Source organism: Columba livia, chromosome 1, assembly GCF_036013475.1.
Source record: "Columba livia isolate bColLiv1 breed racing homer chromosome 1, bColLiv1.pat.W.v2, whole genome shotgun sequence".
Lineage (NCBI taxonomy): Eukaryota > Metazoa > Chordata > Aves > Columbiformes > Columbidae > Columba > Columba livia.
The window spans coordinates 25,757,327-25,775,751 of NC_088602.1; the positions used below are offsets into that span (position 1 = coordinate 25,757,327).

At 39.3% G+C, this 18,425-nt stretch overlaps 1 protein-coding gene across 1 annotated transcript; it reads right to left on the minus strand.

The window, feature by feature from the left end:
• Positions 1–707: 707 nt before the first annotated feature.
• LOC102091245 (probable tRNA methyltransferase 9B) lies at positions 708–17,920 on the minus strand. Its single transcript, XM_065049980.1, has 5 exons — positions 17,791–17,920; positions 16,906–17,070; positions 1,663–1,842; positions 1,457–1,469; positions 708–988 (listed from the first exon to the last, which is right to left on the minus strand). Exons 1-5 carry the CDS (start codon positions 17,918–17,920, stop codon positions 811–813), a joined length of 666 nt encoding a protein of 221 aa, XP_064906052.1. The 3' UTR covers positions 708–810.
• Positions 17,921–18,425: the final 505 nt, after the last annotated feature.

The following is an 18,425-nucleotide window of genomic DNA, read 5'->3' on the forward strand; positions in this document are numbered from 1 at the left end:
CAGACTAAATGAGTTATGACGTCCTTCTGACTCCCCTTAGTTTTGCTGACAGGGAGAAAGAGCAATCCAGGCCTAAGAACACACGTCAAGCTCACTTTTAAAACTATTTTTTTGTGGAGGGTCATGTAGTGGTGTATATGGAGGTAACTATCTCTTTGCTTTCTTGGCTCTGACTGCTACAAGGAAATGAAAAAGATCTCAAGACTGACAGTGTCATGAGTTATTGCTTCTGCCATGAGGGCTCTGTACACCCGGTCATTCTCATAAAAGACTGTCTGTCTAGTATGACTAGAAGTATCATATAGGCTGACAAAGTGAACGGTAATAAAACAGTGTTTCTTTCAATTACTTGCTGTGTTATGTTACATCAAGTGGCAGAGTACAATAAATTTTAAAATAAAAAGTTGACATGAATTATTATATAGTAATAAAAATAATACAGGCTTTTAATGCACATGTAAAAAATAATACAGCAATCACCTTCCAACTGCACTTTACCTATTTTCAAGCAACAAAACACAGCTGGCAGCTGTTTATGAAAAGGAATCAGTGTGCTAAAATTTTCTCAGTCTGAAATAATAACTCCAGTAAAAAAAATTCAATAGAGATGTATTTTAAGAACAAAATCAAAGAAAACAAAGTCACAGAACCTGAGAGTTTCAAAGCACTCTTCTCCTCATACATCCCACTCTCCCCCAAAACAAACCCAAGGCTCTAAAAAGCTTCAGGAAAGATTTTCAAAGGCACTGAGCTTTCAAAAGGAAGAAAGCCCTTAAATATTCTTTGTGTATTTCAATAAGGCAATTTCCCCTAGATCTTCCACACTTCGGTCTTTTCTGCGATCACACACCAATTGGCATGGTTAAAGTATGAATGAGTAATATGTAGCTCCGGAATGTGACGCTCTATCAGTTCAACCAATGCCCCTTCTTTAAAAACATGGTGGCATCTCAGCCAGGCTCTCCCCAGCACCCACCTGCTGTCTGCTCTGCGTGGTCAGGGCACACTCGTTGACTGAGTTCTCCAGAGAAGAGCCTGCTCTCCTTTTCTTCTGGCATTGGCAGAAAGCTCTTTGTTTTGGGTGATGGTCTATTTTAAGTTGTTGTCTGACAACTAATTCTTTCTGATGTGAAATCAGGTCAGGTAGACAGACTTCACTGCAATGGTGCAGCCATAAGGAGCTGCGGAGTTACTTGCCCTAATTCTGAAGAGCAACTTCTGAAAGACTTCGAGCAGCGTGACAAGGGCACAGGTTTAACAGCCACTTCAAAACTGTTGCATTTTCAAAACTTGGTTTGCAATGTATTAAAAAATAAAAACAGAAGCATATTTCAGGACAACACATGCTCTGTTTTTTTCAACAATTTTTCCTCCTGTTTAATTCATTCAGCTGAACAACGTAATTGCAGTAACTAATGAGCTGGTTTTGGTGCCACCGATCACCCAAACCTAATACTGAGCCAAGCGATCTTGAGAACAGAGACCATCTCAGAGATTTCTTTAACACTGTGCGCTGTGCCTTTTTCTCCCCTCCACAGGATGAGCTCCTTGCTGTCCCCTGTACCTCTGAAGTCCCATCCAACTTGTGATAGGGCTAGTTCAAAGCCATTTCTTTGTCCTTGTGAAGAACTGATTTTTGTACTGCATGTGAGCAAGGCTCACCTGAGGAGCAGGAAGAAGGTGAAGGATTCCAAGGAACAAAGACGTCTTGCTTTTCAAATCTTCTCTGCTTTTGCTCCATTGCCCACACATATATCATTATCTGGCCTCCTACTCTCAAGATGTGAGCTATCTCTTTTATTGCTCGCATGCACCTCTCTTCTGTTGAAAAATGGTGGATCACTAGAACAGAACAGATAATGTGAATAAGTATCCCTCAAGGCACTAATGAATACAGAGTATAAGGACAGGCACTGGCTCTGACACACCAGCAGCCAGTGGTTTGCACCACAGGAATACATCATTTATCTTCCATTGTGCTACATGTTATTGTACTATCTCTAACATCTCAAAAATTGTGCTATCTCTATCTCTGTAAAGAGTTCATAACACACTGACTTGTTTTAAAAACACAGCAAAATTTAGAGACGTTGAAACAAGTGACATCTTTCAGACCAGCAGTAAAGAACACAACAGTCTCATTTCTCAGTTAAAGGCTACCACTGGGTTCGTGGCAAAGCAACCTGGCCCTTTTTTGCCCTCATCTAATTCTCCTCTTCAGCCTGAAAGAAGCGATTCTGAAAGACCGGGGCCATACGTGGTCCTTTCAACAGCCATGCTAGAGATCCTGCTGATAACATCCATTAAAAAAAGACTACATTAAAACCACCTGCCCATTTCTCCTTCTTTATTGACAGACGTCAGCAACGGAGCAGAAAAAATGAACAGTCACTGTCAGGCTAGTATACATTTAAATCATCAACATATGAGTGAAAGACAGTCAATTAGCATTTATCTAGTTCTGCCATTAACAAGCATATATCACAAAACCAAATAATTAGATAATCACACAAACATGTGTGATGTGGGGGATGCCTCATAAGTATGATGGTGAAACTCAAGCAGCACAGCTTTGTTTGAGTCAGAACTGAATTTAAATTTCTCATTTCATTAAAATATTTTTGCCCTGAAAAGGGCAATTGGACTCAGGCTTTGGCAGGAATTTGCTGACCAGCAGCTCTGCAGGTTGGCTCCTGCTCTCAGACTGGGCAGCTCTAGTGCAATTCACAGCAGACGTCGCAGTGGATCAGGCCTTGGTGCACAGCAGGGACTTCAGCAATGCTTCAGATACATCAAATGAATGTTACATGAGAAATAAGAACAGGAAACAATCCTGAAATAGAGCTGGAAAGGACAGGGCACATATTAAAGGTGCTGATAACAAAAACAATCGATTAGTTATATTTATTCAACTTTACATTTTCCTCAGTGAAAATGCCCATGCCAGTTTGGGCAGGAATTTCTACATCTACCTCTTCGGGTTACAATAATAAACCTTTTTTTTTTTTTTTTTTTGGTCAAGCTATTGAGGTGTTTGTTTCCACAGAAAAATAACAACTCTTTCAAGGAAAAAAAACAGTGCAAGTTTCAATTCTTTCTAGAAAAATAAGTGCAGAAAAGGCGAGCAGAAGCTCTGTGTCTGCCAGGGCAGCCGTTCACCATCAGATCCATTTTTCCCCAGAAAAAGAGACACTTTACAATTAAAAGAATAACAGCATGCAATCCAGGTGAGATAGGAAAACACTCCTCCCACAATGAATGATGCATTCAGAACCTCAGCAGCAATGTGAGGATCAAAAGGCAAGCTTTGAAAAAATAGGGTCTTTTAACATTTAGTTATTCAGCTGGTTTGCCCGTAGGTTTCACTCTTTTGGGATGAACAGAAATCAATTCCGAAAGCTCAGGTCTTCTGGCACTAGTAGAGATGTTGACATTGAAACATTCTGGCCTTTTTAATTAAAAAAGCATCAAGTGTCATTGAAGAAATTACAGCATATTAATAAAATCTCATGCTGAGCAAAACTTTAGTGTTGTCAAGATATATTTATCAGATAATTTTAAAAGCTATGGGTGATGTATTCCATTTAAAAATGCATGATTTAAGGAGACAGAGCGTCTGCATGGGGCAGCATCACACTACCCTGAAATCACAGATTATCACTTGAATTATTGCACATGATTGTTTTTAATCAGAGCCAAACATGTCAGGCTCCAAGATCACCATGCAACCACATTCACCTGAAGCAGGTGGCTTATAAAAAAATCAGTTATTTTCCTTGACATTAAGTTCCTTTTATGTTGAAACTGTGCTTAAACTGAACAATCTGTAAAGGTGCCATTTTAGAGATGGAGCAGCTCTTGTCAGCTGGCAGTGAGGCAGAAACACTCACCGAGGGCCCAGATGCAGTCCGGCAACAATGTGAACCTACTCAAATGGAGATGGCTCAAATCTACTTCTCCTGCAGCTCCTCTCATACTGTCAAGTAGAGGGGACTGAAGGCAATATTTCACAGGATCATGGAGTGGTTTGGGTTGGAAGGCACTCTCAAAGATCACCTTGCCCAGCCTGATGCCATGGGCAGGGACATCTTCCAGTAAATTGGGTAGTCGAAGCCCTGTTCACCCTGGTCTTGAACACTTGCAATGGTGGGGCATCTACAACTACCCTGGGCAACCTGTTCCAGTGTCTCACCACCCTCATAATCTTCCTCATGTCCAGTCTAAACCTACTCATCTAATCCATCCTCTTTCAGGTTAGAACTGTTGTCCCTTATTCTGTCACTACAGGCCCTGGTAAAAAGTCTCTCTCTATCCTGCTTACAAGCCCCTTTTAAGTACTGAAAGACCATAATATTGTGTCCTCAGAGCCTTTCAGTGCTACAGCCCTAGAACAATCTTTCAACAGCTGTTCAACATATTTTAAGGTGATTTCCCACCATCCAAACACTGTAAAACAAGGGTCCAGATGCTTGAAAGTGGATTTGTCATAATGACTGGCTCTTTAAATGAAAATTAGTTTTGTGCTAATTTACAATAAATATAGAAGCTTGCAGGTGGTGAAAACATTATTGGGGCAGAGGAAACTCATCCTGGGTCGAAGCAAATGTCTCTCCAGTGTGGGGCTGTGGCAGCAGTCAGCACCAGATTTTGGGAAACAATAGTGATGCTTTCTCCTCACGCATCTTGTGGTCAGCAGCCCAAGAGCTTCTTCATCCACAGGCTGGATCTTGTATCTAACAACCGGTGATGGGTGTGTCCTCCATGGATACTTCTTGGTCTCACTTTTACTTCTGAATATAAAAAATCACATGTCAAAGGAATTTTCAAATTTTATTTATTTATTTATTTATTTTTTTGGAAAATGGCTCCTTCTGTTTTAAATTTTTCCCTGTGGTTCTCCTATTGCAAGAAACCAAGAAATTTACTTCCTATTCACTAATTTCTTATTGATTATGGGTTTCAGGATGGTATCCCCTCTCCCTCAGGAGCAGTATGATGTATACACTTATTTAATGGTACTTTTATGATGATGATCTTTTTCCTTAGATGAAGAGACCTAACCCACTAATCTATTCTTGTACATAAACAGTTTGCACTTTTGGTCATTATTAGGACCTTTACTAGTTTATCTATGTCCTTCCAGAGATTGAGAAAACCTGAATTTCATGTGGTATTCGAGATATAGATGTATCAGGTATTTCTCTTCTACCATTCTTCTGGATTTTCAGTTTTGTTCTTAATATATGAACACATTTTTGACCAGGTTTGAACAACGAGCTAATATTTTTCAGGGCAATGAAAATGAGCATGATAATGACATAAATGTCTTTTTCCTGAACAGGAATAGATGGCACCAGTGTGCCCGTACAATTAGTTATTTTTTTTCCATGCACATTACCTAGCATTTATCCACAAGTGCTTTTCTACAATTTTGCACCCAGTCATTAATTTTACATCAGACTTTTCTTGCAAATCTTTGCAGTCAGTAATCCTGAATAACTCTGTGTCACCAGCAGCCTTTATCACTAGCCTATTCATTTCCTTTGTAATTATAAATTCCATAGGAATCTCTTCAACAGCGGCCTTTTTGCAGGTGTTGTACACCTACATGAAGCCTTCAACATTGAGTCTTTCAGCATTTTCCACACTCATCTGCTGGCATTTTACCCTTCTGGCTTTCCCTTTCAATTTTCTTAAGAGTTTCTTCCTTTTTGGTAGTAAACTTTTATGCAGTGGATCTTTTACAGTATTTTTGTTCCCAGCAGGAGGTTTGATTATGGTCACATTACAGGCAGTAAGATAATGTGGTTCTTGCACAATTACTTATTGATACGGGCCTCATACACCGTTTCAGGCTAATAAGAGTTGTTTCCCTTTTGTGGGTTTTCAGATTAATCTTTCCAAGAGGTTTCGTGCCCCTGTGTATCATTTACACAACCTACATATGGATAATTGTGGTTTTTCTGTATTGTGCTTTCTGCCCCCACAGGCCTCGCAATCTCTCTTAATAATCTGTGGTCATTTTATCCAAGTTTAGCAGAGAGCTAGTGATACATCCTTTTAATTACACTCTCCTCTGCAGCTGTCTACCTACTTTCATTTATTCCAGAAGTTTATCCTCATGTATTTTTTTTTCCACAGATGAATGTTCAGAGGTTTTTAGCTGTTATGCAACCCTTGTAACAAAAGCTAGAAAAAAACCCTAATAAGTTCACTACAAAAATGGTATTAATAAACATTACATCATTACCATACTGACCAACACCATGCCATGGTGATGAGGACAAGTAGGACCACAGCTAATTTTTTAAACGTCCCAACTAACCATTGCAAAAAAGAAATCTGAGAACAAAAATATTTGTTTAGAGTGAGCACAGCTGCTCGTCCAAAACTCCTGACAGCTCTTTGCAGCAGCAAGGCCTTGCTTCATGGATTAATAGTCATTATAAGTCAAGCATTCCTTTTCATCTTGGCCATACATTCCCCTCATGTACCTAAACGCCAATCCAAATTAATTTTGTGCCATGTACATTCCCACCACTTTTGTTTAAATTGAAGACTGAAAGATTTTCCATAACTGAAAAATACATAATGCAATTTCAGATTTCAAAGGGAGAGGGCGAGGAGGAAAGAAGAACATTTCAAAGATTATTCACTTCTTCATTTCGTAAAAATATAATTAATTGCTCCTTCTCCTAATTTAATACTGTGACTAATCCTGCTAAAAGGGATTATTTAGAATGAGCAGACAATGCAAGATACATTTTTGTGCCATTCAGCTGTCTTCAGAGAACAAAACTGAAAGCATTGACAACTTTGTCTGAATTTTTTTTTTAGAAGTCATTTTCAAAATGAATATTTTAGGTCAGCGATTCAATTTAAACCCCATTAAATGGCAAAAAGAAATCTGTGTAATCAGAACCTGCTTTTCTCTGTCAAATTTCTTTATTGATGTTAAGTCCCTTCAGAGAAATTTGGAAACTATTTAAGGATCGCAGAATGTTTATCTCAGAGACTCTTGTCTATACTGTATATACACTTCAGATATCACTTTATCTCGGTCAGCTCTAATAGTAAGAACAACTGGAACATATATAGAAGGAATGATTCTAAGTGAAATATTATTTTATTCTCTTCATTATAGAATCTTAGAATCAGAGAATCTTTCTGGTTGGAAATGACCTTGAAGATCATCGAGTCCAACCACAAACCTAATACTGCAGAGTCCACGTCTAAACCATGTCCCTAAGAACCTCATCTACGTATCTTTCAAACACCTCTAGGGATGGTGAGCCAACCACTTCCTGGGGGAGAAAAAATACTAACATACCAAAGAATTACCTAGTAAACTTCAAAAAGTGTTTCCATTGAATACTTTTTCCTATTAAAAACATAACTCATTAATTTCTTGGGTTAGAAAATTTGTTCCTTCTTTAATTTTCCCACATTTATGGTGAGCATTAGAAAATGAGGATGCTGCCTTTACAAAAATCATTATAATGATGAAATTTAATTAACTTATTTAAGCCTTGATTCAGGAACATAATTATATGCTTAATTTTAAGCATCTGAATAGCTACACTGCTAATTCTGAAATGCTTGTCACAGCAGCATAAAAGTGGGGACACCTATAGCTAAAACCAGCAGAAGAGAGTAATAAAATAAGGTCAGGTGGAGCAGCTCTCCTCAGGCCCTTCCCCTCCATCGCTTTGTGTCATCCTCGAGCCTGAATTCCTCCTGCCTTCTGCCCACCCGGAGCTGCAGGGCTTTGCCTGGAGCTGCTGCACCAGCCTCGCCTGCTGCAGCACCTCTGGGGTTCACCCCATGGATGCTCGGAACTGACTCAGTCTGCTCTCGAGTAGCATTAAATCTTGCTTGTACACTTTACATTAGTCAACCATGGCATACGGAGGAAACAACACAGGCAGCCGCCTTTTTTCCTCCCTTCCCAGGCGTGCTCCTACATGCTGGGCTACAGGATTAGGCTCCTCTTCCACCTCCTTTAGGCTTTTTGGCTGTGAGCTCTAAGGGATAGCAGTGGTTTTCTTCACATAACACATGTCCCTGAGTTCTGGAAATGTGGGTTTGAAACCCTTCTGGCTGAGGAAGGAGGTGAATCGAGCTCTCCTGCTTTCTGGTTGAATGCCCAGAGGACTTGGCTGCACTGCAAAGAAAAAATAAAGCAAAACCTCTGCAATGCTCTGTCAGGCACCAGCCGTAAAATATCCTTGGCGGATCTTTATCCAGTGAAGAAGGTTTAAATGTGCATCCAGATCAGGTGCCTGAATACTGCACTGGATCTGTTCTGGATTTCAGTGTCCTACTCAGTAAGAAAATTAGGTTTTGGCAGTACAGACTCAAACCCTGTGCTGGGGAGCCTGCTCTGGGCTGACAGCACAAGCCTGCCAACCCCATCATGTGGAAGATACTCAGCCATCCCTCCTTCCAAAGCCACATCCACGTTGCTCTGTACCCTGAGAGAGCAGAGGACAACAGCTGTACATGAGAAAGTTGTGTGGCCAGTGAGAAGCTGCCACCTCTTTTAATGACAGCAAACACCTGGCCAAGACCTTGCAACCAGGTAACATGTTGTTAAGAGCATGTAGGTAAGATTTAAAACAAATACACTGTCAACAAGACAACAGTAATAAGACCATGGATAGATGACTGTCATCTAAAATAAACGATTACATTTAAAAATACTGAGCAGGCTGCTGGCTGCTACTGTGAAAATTAAACTAAATATATGGAGTTTGCAGCAGTTCTGCACTTCAGTAACTCAAGGCAATAGAGGGGATTGTATTGGGCAGAGATCTTTCTGTTGTGATGCACATTTTTTCTAAGAAAAAAACAAAAAGGAGAGTCAAGCTTTCTGACCCCAGCCCATCCTGAGGTAACTATCGTGCACTGGAAATAAACTTAGGATATTTTTGATATCAATGCAAGGAACACAAAGGTCCTGATTTAATTTAGTGGGATGGAAATCAGGCTCCTTGCTGTTGTTGAGAATTGCACTGATAGACAGCCCTGTCAGCTGATGAGCCCAGGGAGAGCAACTTCGTTAACAACAGATAAAGCCTGCAGGTGTCAACCACAGGCTCTCACTGTCTATGGAGCTTCTCTGCATTTCTAAGAATTTGTGATTACTAGCTTACAAATAATTGTATTGTTCATTTAAAATAAAACACTAACAGTGGTGAGACCAAAGCCGAAGGCTTGCAGATGCCTCAGGAGAAGCAGAGGTACACTGTGGGTTGCCTCGTCAAGACCAGAAAACCCCACTATGGGTGGCATTTCTCCACTCTCTCCAAGACCTCTTGCAATATTCAGACTTTGTATTTTTGCACTTCTGACTTCCATCAGAGAGAAGAGTTTACCACTGTTGGATGAGCTGTATTAACATTAGATAGCAACTGCTTATAGAATAGTCAATGGATTTTTCTCAAAAAGGCCAGGTGGCCTTTACATTAAAATAGATGCAGAAAATTAGAGGTTGTTCATTTTCCAGCTCCAAGGCAGAGTTAAACACTTGGCCCAACTGTGACCCAAATTGGTCTAACGTGCTCTTAAAAGCCTTCTAAAATTTGAGGTAAATAACCTTTGCTGCAGGATAAGAGGATTATTTATTTTTTTCCCATGTGAAATGAAGACCAGCTTTCTCTAAAAATAATTTCTGTGTTTGAAGACTGCTATGCTTCCTGCAGTAGTTTTTTTCTCTTTCTTGACTAACCAAAGCCAATTCCTTCATCTTCCTCTAATAGTTAAAATTTTTTAAACCTAAATTATTTAAAATGTCTCCATATCGAGTGAAACTTTGTGGGGTACGGTCCCCCAAAATAGATATGATATTCCACCTAGGATCTCAAAAGTACCAAGCACAGGAGGGTGACTCATTCTTCTGCCTTACATGAAACTGCTCTGTCACCATACTCCAGACAGGTATTTGCCTGGTTTTCCAACAGCACGACACTACTCACATGTATTTGGCCTGTGGCCCAATTTGCCTGGCTACTATTTCTCAATTTGTCCATTGGATGTTTCCTTCCCAAGCATGGTGCATCCCTCTTGATGTATTCTGTATCTCTTCCTGTTGATTTCAGACAACTCTCCATCATTTGGATGCCAAATCACATATTGCAAAATAAATCCAGCTCTTCCTACACAGAAGCCATTCACAAATTGTTCAGGACGCTCTCTAGCCTGCCATCAAAGTTATTTTTTAAAATTTGCTTAGAAACAGATGTAGGGTGGGTCCCAAGAGCATCCCATTTGAAATGTGTCCTGATTGGACAGTGAACCACTGATCCATTTTGAGAATTATTTTTTGTCCATATTCTTAGCTCTGTTTACTTATTTTACTTGCAACGATGACATGAAAGTCAAGATATATCATGTCTTTTCCTGCTACCCTGTCTATTGGTATGATTACCCTGTCAAAGACAGAAAGCAGATTGGCTTGGTCCTGACAAATACATGTTGGCTGTTTCCCGTTACATTAGTATTCTGTAGGTTTAAATAATTTAGTCTATTTAAATTAGATTATTTGAATTATTTATTCTAGTATCCTTGCATAAATCTAAGTTAGGCTGGCTTTCTCTTGATGTCCTTTCTTTCTCTTTAGGAAAAAAATATTGTGTTTGCTGTTCTTCGCTTGCTGGAGATCTTAATGATAATCTGCTAGTTAACTGTAGTTTAAGATTGATTTCATGATTTCCTAATGATTTCTGTAATCTAAGTATTCTTTAAGAATACTTAGGTAATATTATTTCCTTTTTATAGTCTAAACTCCTGTCCTCTGGTTAAAACTCTATTAACTTGTTGATGACTACTGTTAGCTTTTTGTAAAGACATAAGAAAAAGGCAACTTCCCCTGTCGTCTGTTATTTACTCTTTCCTCTTGCTTTTCATGCATTTATAAAACCTTATCCTAGTTCAAATTCATGTTGTGCTGTAGTGATCCCAACTTTGGTTCTTCACTATCCCTTATGATTATTGGTAGTCATGTTTTTTGATGATTTGTTTTCAGTTTATCTGGCATTAAATAGTTCCTGGTGCTGTCATACCAGACCTCATTATACTCTGCATTCTGCTGAGACAGATTGCTTGTTGTGCCTTTAATATTGCTTCTTACAGAGAATGCAATTTTCTGACCATAGTGCCTTTTTGTCAGAAAAAGTTAAATAACTGTTAGAATGCAATCCCGACTGATCCTTAGGAAAAACAGAATTTAGGACAACTAGCAGGTAGCGATGATATACCTACCTGACAAAACTCAGTGTTATGCAAGAATAGCCAAGCTGGCACAGAAATATGAGGGTTCTTCATGGGGTAAAGAGACTACATCATGATGGTATTTCAATATGGTCTCCATATTAATAGGCACAACAGTGCAATGTAACTACACTGAGAGTAACACTTGGTTTCTTCTTACTCAGTGTCTCATTGAATTTTATCATAAAGACAGAACCTTATACAGTAAGGAAACTCTCCTGGACCTTTTATTTGGACTTCTTTTTTTTTCCCCCAAGAGACACTTCCACCTTGTAAACTTTAAGAATTATACTGTTTGCAATTACACAGACCACTTTCTCAGACAATGTAAATTAGAGGACTAGACACGTTTATGTCCCTTATGTTCCCCTCACTTTCCCTGTTAAATTACCACATGACTAAAAGATCACAGAATAAAGCAACGTTAATTTTCACATATTGGTATTAACACCAAGGAAAGCCATTTGATGCTCTTCACTTTAGTAACCCTCTTTTTTCCCACTGGGATGAAGAGTCTGATCAGATATTTCAGTAATATAAAACAACTTTACTGACTTGAGTATCTGACTCCTAACAGGAGAAGAAAATGAAATGTCTTCACCATTGCATTTGGAGGAAAGAAATTACATATCTAAATTAAAAGAAAAAGCTTGTTCTTATCCTTTGCTCATCTCAGAGTCCAAGAGCTAGAAGATTTTGTTAACACAGAACGTGATCGTTCCATATAAAGTAGAAAAACACCTTGACTGAGGTAAAGTCATCCTAAAAAATAAGTCCTGCACTGTGATTCAGAACAATTCCTTAGTGAAAGTGGAAACGTGAGTGCCAGTCCTTTTTCCATTTATACAAGTGGCAGAACTCCTACTTATTTCAATAATATAGGAAGGGCTTCATAATGCTAAGAGTAACAAAGCCATCAGTATATGGCAAAGGGGATGATTTCCGTTGCTTGGGGAAATTAAATCTCAAATATAAATATGCTATGAATATGCTGGGAAAGCAACTATGATTTCTTTCTTAAGACAATGAAAACCTTTTGAAATGAATTGAATATTCACAGGACAAATTTGTTTCCTTGAACAGACAGTTAAGCATTTGAAAGCAGCACATTTTAAAGTTTTGCTGATATGCCTAGATGCTTTCCTTGTTAGTAAAGGTTATTCCATTCATGGAACTGGCCAAAATATTCATTATATATGCATATGCAATAGGTGTTGAGTAGAAGAAAAAATCATCAAGTTGGTCTTGACGCTCCTCTTTGGCTGATATTTCCTACTACAAACCTGGCTTTAGAATGCCTACAGAAATTTCTTGTCTCCTTTGACAATCTCCTGAAGAGAACACATGCTTACTCAAACTATAGTCTGTATGTCCTATACTATGTACTAGTATATATAATAATTCAACATATTATTTGAAGTTTTGTAATGCATCTGAACCTTATTTTTCAGTAATAACAAGGAAACATGATCATTGCTGTGGTGCATGCATGATCTGTGATGGTAAAGGCTGTAACAGAAATAACCCTATAATTTGCATCCATACCATAGCGCTGAAAGCACCACAGTCCACAACCACGTAGTTCTACCTGTTGCCCAAGCGTCCTTTTAGATTCCTCACTGATTCCAGCTTCTCACAGAGCAGCCAAGCAAACAGGGCTTTCAGCTTGCTGTGGCTGGGAAGGTCTGTAGTTCTGTATCTCCGGCAGCAACCTTGGCCCAGCTACTCTGATTTGTGTTCACAAGTACTCCTGGGGCAAAGACTTTTCAGAGTCAGACAATTTCTGAACATTGCTACATAGGCTTTTCAGCAAATCTGGGTTGTCCTTCACTTCCTTACTCTGGATTTCCAGAGAATGCCAAATCACCTTTGGGCACATGATGGTTGTCACTCCATCTGGGCAAAGGATGTCACAACCCAATATTAAGGCTGTTAGCTATTGGTCACGTTTCTTAAACCATGACGGAAAGATTTTCAGATGGTGTAGCTGAGCATGGTTCAGAGCCCTCTGCAATGATGTACCAGTGACAATAATGCAAGCTCAAATTTTCATCAAATGTCAAATGGATCTGGACTTGAAAAGTAAAGTCCTTCAGGGCTTAGAGAAAGGTCACCTGAGACATGGATAAGAGGCTGTAGCAGGTTACTCACTAACTTCGAGAGAAGTGAGGTATTAACATTTCACTTTGGTTTATAATAACAAGGCTTAGAGACCTTCACACTCCTTTGGCTGAGAAAAGGGAAATCAAGCTAGCTAAGCACTGTGATTTGTTTTATTTACTGTATTGGCCAACTTCCAATCAGTATAAACTTAACACCTAACTTCTAAAAGTTGGTTGAGTACTTTCAAGACTCCCAGAACAAAAGAACCCTCAAAATTTAAAAGAGAAAAAAACAAAGGCTGAAGCTACCATTCAATGTCTGCTTTTAAAGTGGAAAAGACAGGTAGTTCCTCTGTCATTAGGTTAGGCTGAAAAGGGCAACTAAACAAAAAGGAAAAATCTTACAAGAAATGAAATCTAAGGTAATTTGATGAACATTTTAAGGTGGCAGTGCTACTGAAACAAGCACTTCTGCTTGCTTTGTCATTGGTTCCCTGTTCTTTCTCTGCATTATCCCCTAATTTTGTGGAAACAGGTCTCCCTGCAATGAGGTAAACTATTTTTCTGGGTTACTTTACAGCTGGACCAGTGTCATGATCTTCCTTCTTCATAAGCACAAAAATGATTGTGTTGATTGACAAACCACTCAGTCTTCCTAAGCAAGTTTTGTTGTATCTTCTTCCTGACAGAGCAAACATTTAAAATTTCTGCCATGTGATAAGGTACAAAGAAGGGCCTCCTCTCCTGCTTAGCACATTGTAGTTTAGTTGAGCTTGGACTAGAATAAAACTCAGCTCACATCTGTGTGACTTACCCATTTTGCAGTTTTTCTTGTGCTAATGCAGATTTACCTGGTGTACACAACCCAAAATATTCTGTTGGTCACTGACAAGAGCCACATCTAGAAGAGGCTGTGCCAGAACTTCCCAGAGATGGCCAAAACAGCATAGAAGCACTCACTTTGATAAGGCAGACACAAGCCATGGCACACCTTTACTTTGTGGCCTTCATTGCTGATTCCACCAATAGGAAACAATAGTTGCAATGCATTTTATGGACTTGAGAACTAATGTGAAGGTTTCTGTCATTTCCACAACCTGAAGAAATAATGAGGAGAAAGGCAGATATTTGGTGTTTGTACAAGAGAATGTATTCCTGACATAAGTTGTGATGTATGCCCTTGACTGGCCTAATAGCTTGAAATTCTCCACCCATATTAAAGGAGATACAATTGCAGTGGAATTCAGATTATTTTTTACCATCACAGTACAATGAGCACAGACTGCTCCTTTCTGTCTAGTAGGCTCTCTGCTACGTGACAGGAGGTGTTCAAGTGGGATTGCTGGAGAGCCTTTACCTTGGCCTTCCTACCACATACAGAATCAAAAATATTTATGGTAATGATGCTACTGCAATTCTGCTTGTAATAGACTCAAAATACTAAGTAAAAACATCATATAGTGGGAGCATAGCACTGAATTATTCCTGTGTATTGAAATGCTGGTAGACAAACGAGATTGCTAAGTAATTAAGTCACTATTAGACCAAACCATTAAATGCATTGTTTGCTGTTTTAACTGCTGCTAATTGCTGTCACCATGACAACAGTGGAGTTTCTTTTTCTGGTATCTCCATGCAGTTTCCTTTTCATAATGGAAACTGCGACACAGAAATTTACATCTACCCAAATTGAAGTATTTCTTGTGTTGAAATAAAGGCAGACATCTTTAGACAAGGATGATTTTAATGTCAACAGTAAAATGGACCTTAACTAAATTTTTGAGAATTTGTTTGCAGAATGTACACAGAGTGTACTTTAAAGTACATTATTAATTTTGAAAACTTACCTTTTCACTTGCATCATAAAAATCACAGTTCACATTAAGATCAGGGAGGTTAATGCATTGGGCCAGGATAATATCCTGTAACTTCTGCAGACCTTGTTCACATCCTGTTTATGGCTATGCTTACATCAAACATTAAGCTTGGGTCAGAGCCCAGATTTTATCTTTACTTAATTAAAAAAAAAAAATTGTAGATTTTTGGAGACTTCCAAGTATTGAAGTCCCTATATTTAGGCTACGGCCGTCCCACAGCACCTATTCTGAAATCCAGTGTGGGTCCCTATGTTCAGTAAGGAGCCTCCCAGCCCCATTAATCCCATTTGAATGGGAGATGAATTACTGCTGAGCTGCAGATAGAAGCCTGCTCCTAACTGCTTGTCTAATATTAACTGCTGATGCCACCTCCAGGAATGAAGGAAAGATATCTGGAGAAAAGCTGGAGCTCCCTCAGTCCTTCCCATCCCAGCTTCAGCACCAGCTGAGAAAAGGTGCTGTGAAACAGTTCCAGCACTTGGCTAATTTGAGACTCTATTTTCCAAGGAGAAAGAGCAGAAAGAGGACTACCCTGGAGCTCTGACTGGAAGAGAACTCCAGAACTTTTTGTGGTTTTCACTTTTGCAAGTAAAGGCTCCAATACAAGCCAAACAACAGCTACTAAAGATATTTCCTCTAATCCGATGCCAGATGCTGCTTGCCAGGAATGGAGAGGCAGAAGAGAGCCATCCAGGTAGACTCCTCTCCAGTGCCATGGCACTGCTCTTGGTGATTGTGTCTCCCATGAAACTTGTCTCTGGTTATGGACACCATAAGAACATGCCAGCAGCCTCTTCAAGCCAAAGCCCAGGAGCCAAGCCTGAGCTCAAATTACAGCGTTAACAAAGCCCAAAGTCTGCGACACTGGTAAAATTTCAATGTGCTGGTTCTTTGTACAGGTCTTATTTGTTCACATTGAAAACACTTCAGAATCTGCCAATATCAGAATAGGAATATAGTATCCAGCATTCAGACTGTGGTAAACTGGGAAAAGAACATGATACAGTTTGAATGACACCCAAAAAGTTGGTGCGATTAGCCCAAGCCTCAGTAATTTTTCTCTTTCATAAATATTTCCATGCTATAGTCAGGACACTATACGTATGTGTTGCTGGAAATTATTACAGGTCCAAAAAGCTATTTAGAAGTCTAGTCTAAACATGTAGAAATGATGAGTTAATGCCTAGATCTCCTTTGGGCAACCAGCATGTACCCACTTCTGGTGCAGGTGCTGAAGCAGAGACTTCCGTCATACCAGTTAGACAATCTCAAACCTTTGGGGAATAAAAACCCATTGCACATTGTTTCCCAGAGCACTTAGGACAGTGTCACGATACTTGCTTCAAACTGGCCACACACAATGCATGTTGTAAGAGCTAAACAAGATTTCAAATTCCAGAAGTATCATACTGATACACAACACTAGCATCCACTAATGACATCTTAAGAAATGTAGCTTGAGTTTAGTGCTTCAGCCCAGTTGAACTACTGGATACTGGGAAAAGTCAAATTGTCTTAATATACCTATGAATGGTAGAGCGAGGTCCTTGATAGTCCGGCCATTTTGATTTCCCAGTTTGATTCACAAGCTCCAAACTCTTCTGCCACAAATACTTCTTGATAGAAGGAGATGACATACTTAGACTGTCATTAGCAATGTGATAAACAACCCCACTCATCAATATCAGCAACCAGGCCACCTGGCTCCTGCTCTGAAATGAACTGCTGCACCTTTGGCCATGCCTTGTAGCGTGCACCGTTGAAGTAAGGAGCTATTTTCTCATATACACTATGAACACTATGAACCCGGGGTGGCTTGCCTCATTCTCCATCACTATGAAGGCCAGGCTAACTCATGGAGGTCAGTGCAACTCTCCTAGAGAAAGGGAAGGGAGAAAAATAAGCACTGGATCTCTTGTTACCAAAGTATATTTCCTTAAGTTAAGCAGTTTGACATTGTTTATTTAGGAAACAGTATTTCCAAGGACCATGTTGCCATTAAAAAGAAATCGCTGAGGCTTTTCAAGCAAGAAATATAATCTATTCTATGATTCTATACAATGCATTGTTTTCTTCTATAAATCTGAAAGGTATTTTATGACCTAACACTCAATGTTTACTAACTTGCTCATAGCATTGTATTTTGGAAGCTGTTAACTTTTGCTTCATAAAGTCTTCCACTCTTTTTCAGCCTATCCTTGAAAAAGACATTTTCTAAGTCTTTCATTCACAGAGACATCTTAAAAAACAACAATTGAAAATAATGGTGAATAACAAAAGCTGCTCAGAATCTGAAACAAAAGTTCCAAGAGGTGTCATTTCTCCTCTTTCTCCAGAAAGATCCGTGCTTACACACTTCCAATTGCACAATTCATTGACACTCTGCATTACTGTGAACAAAAATCTTTCCAGCTTTTCAAGCACTTTTTTCTTTCTTTTAAAGATGTTCTGGATTGGCATCATGCACTGGTATTAGTGATGTCCCCAGGAAAGCCCTGTGGTATTATGAATAGCCTATTGCATCCTAAGTCATTGTTCACCATGAAGCTTTGTACAGAAAGGCTGTAAAAATTGTGAGCTTTGTTGAACATATGCTGACCATCCCAGCATTTCCATTGATTTATGTGAAGATTTGGCCACCAAGACAGGCTGCTCCTGCTTCATTCGCATGTTGCAAACAACTCCATGCAGAATAACTTCTGCATGGTCCAAAGGTCTTGATGACAGCATCTCACCCTAGATCTCTGCACTGCAGGCTGGCCACTAACCTGACTCCTGATACAGTCCTTATCTGGTCCTTATTTTCAAATCCATAAGAATTTAAAATCCTGTCTGCTCAAAAGACTATTGTTCTGTGATTTCTTACGAAATTACATCAAAAAGAAACATTTGAGCAGACTAAGCCTGAATTCAATTCTGCAATAACAGCAACAAAATAACTCTAGAGGGGTTTTGGTTATGTCATTTATTAATCTGAAAAACTGTACCAGGATTAAATCCTGTAGCCCTTGGTGTCTTCTGTCACATCAGATATTCACTCAGCATCACCGTGAAATTGCACAGACCACAAGTGCCCTGAATATCCTGCCTAGATCAAAGTGATGACAAGTATTGGAATGGGGTGGAGAAATTCTTTGGAAGATCATTGTGCTTTTCTTCATTATAAGTGTTGCTA

Coding starts and splice junctions, on each gene's coding strand:
- LOC102091245 (XM_065049980.1), bottom strand. CDS start 17,920: ATGCGAATGAAGCAGGAGCAGCCTGTCTTGGTGGCCAAATCTTCACAT. Junction 17,071..17,790: donor TTTCTGTACAAAGCTTCATG/GTGAACAATGAC, acceptor ATGGAGAATGAG/GCAAGCCACCCCGGGTTCAT. Junction 1,843..16,905: donor GTGGGGTTGTTTATCACATT/GCTAATGACAGT, acceptor GTTCTGTTCTAG/TGATCCACCATTTTTCAACA.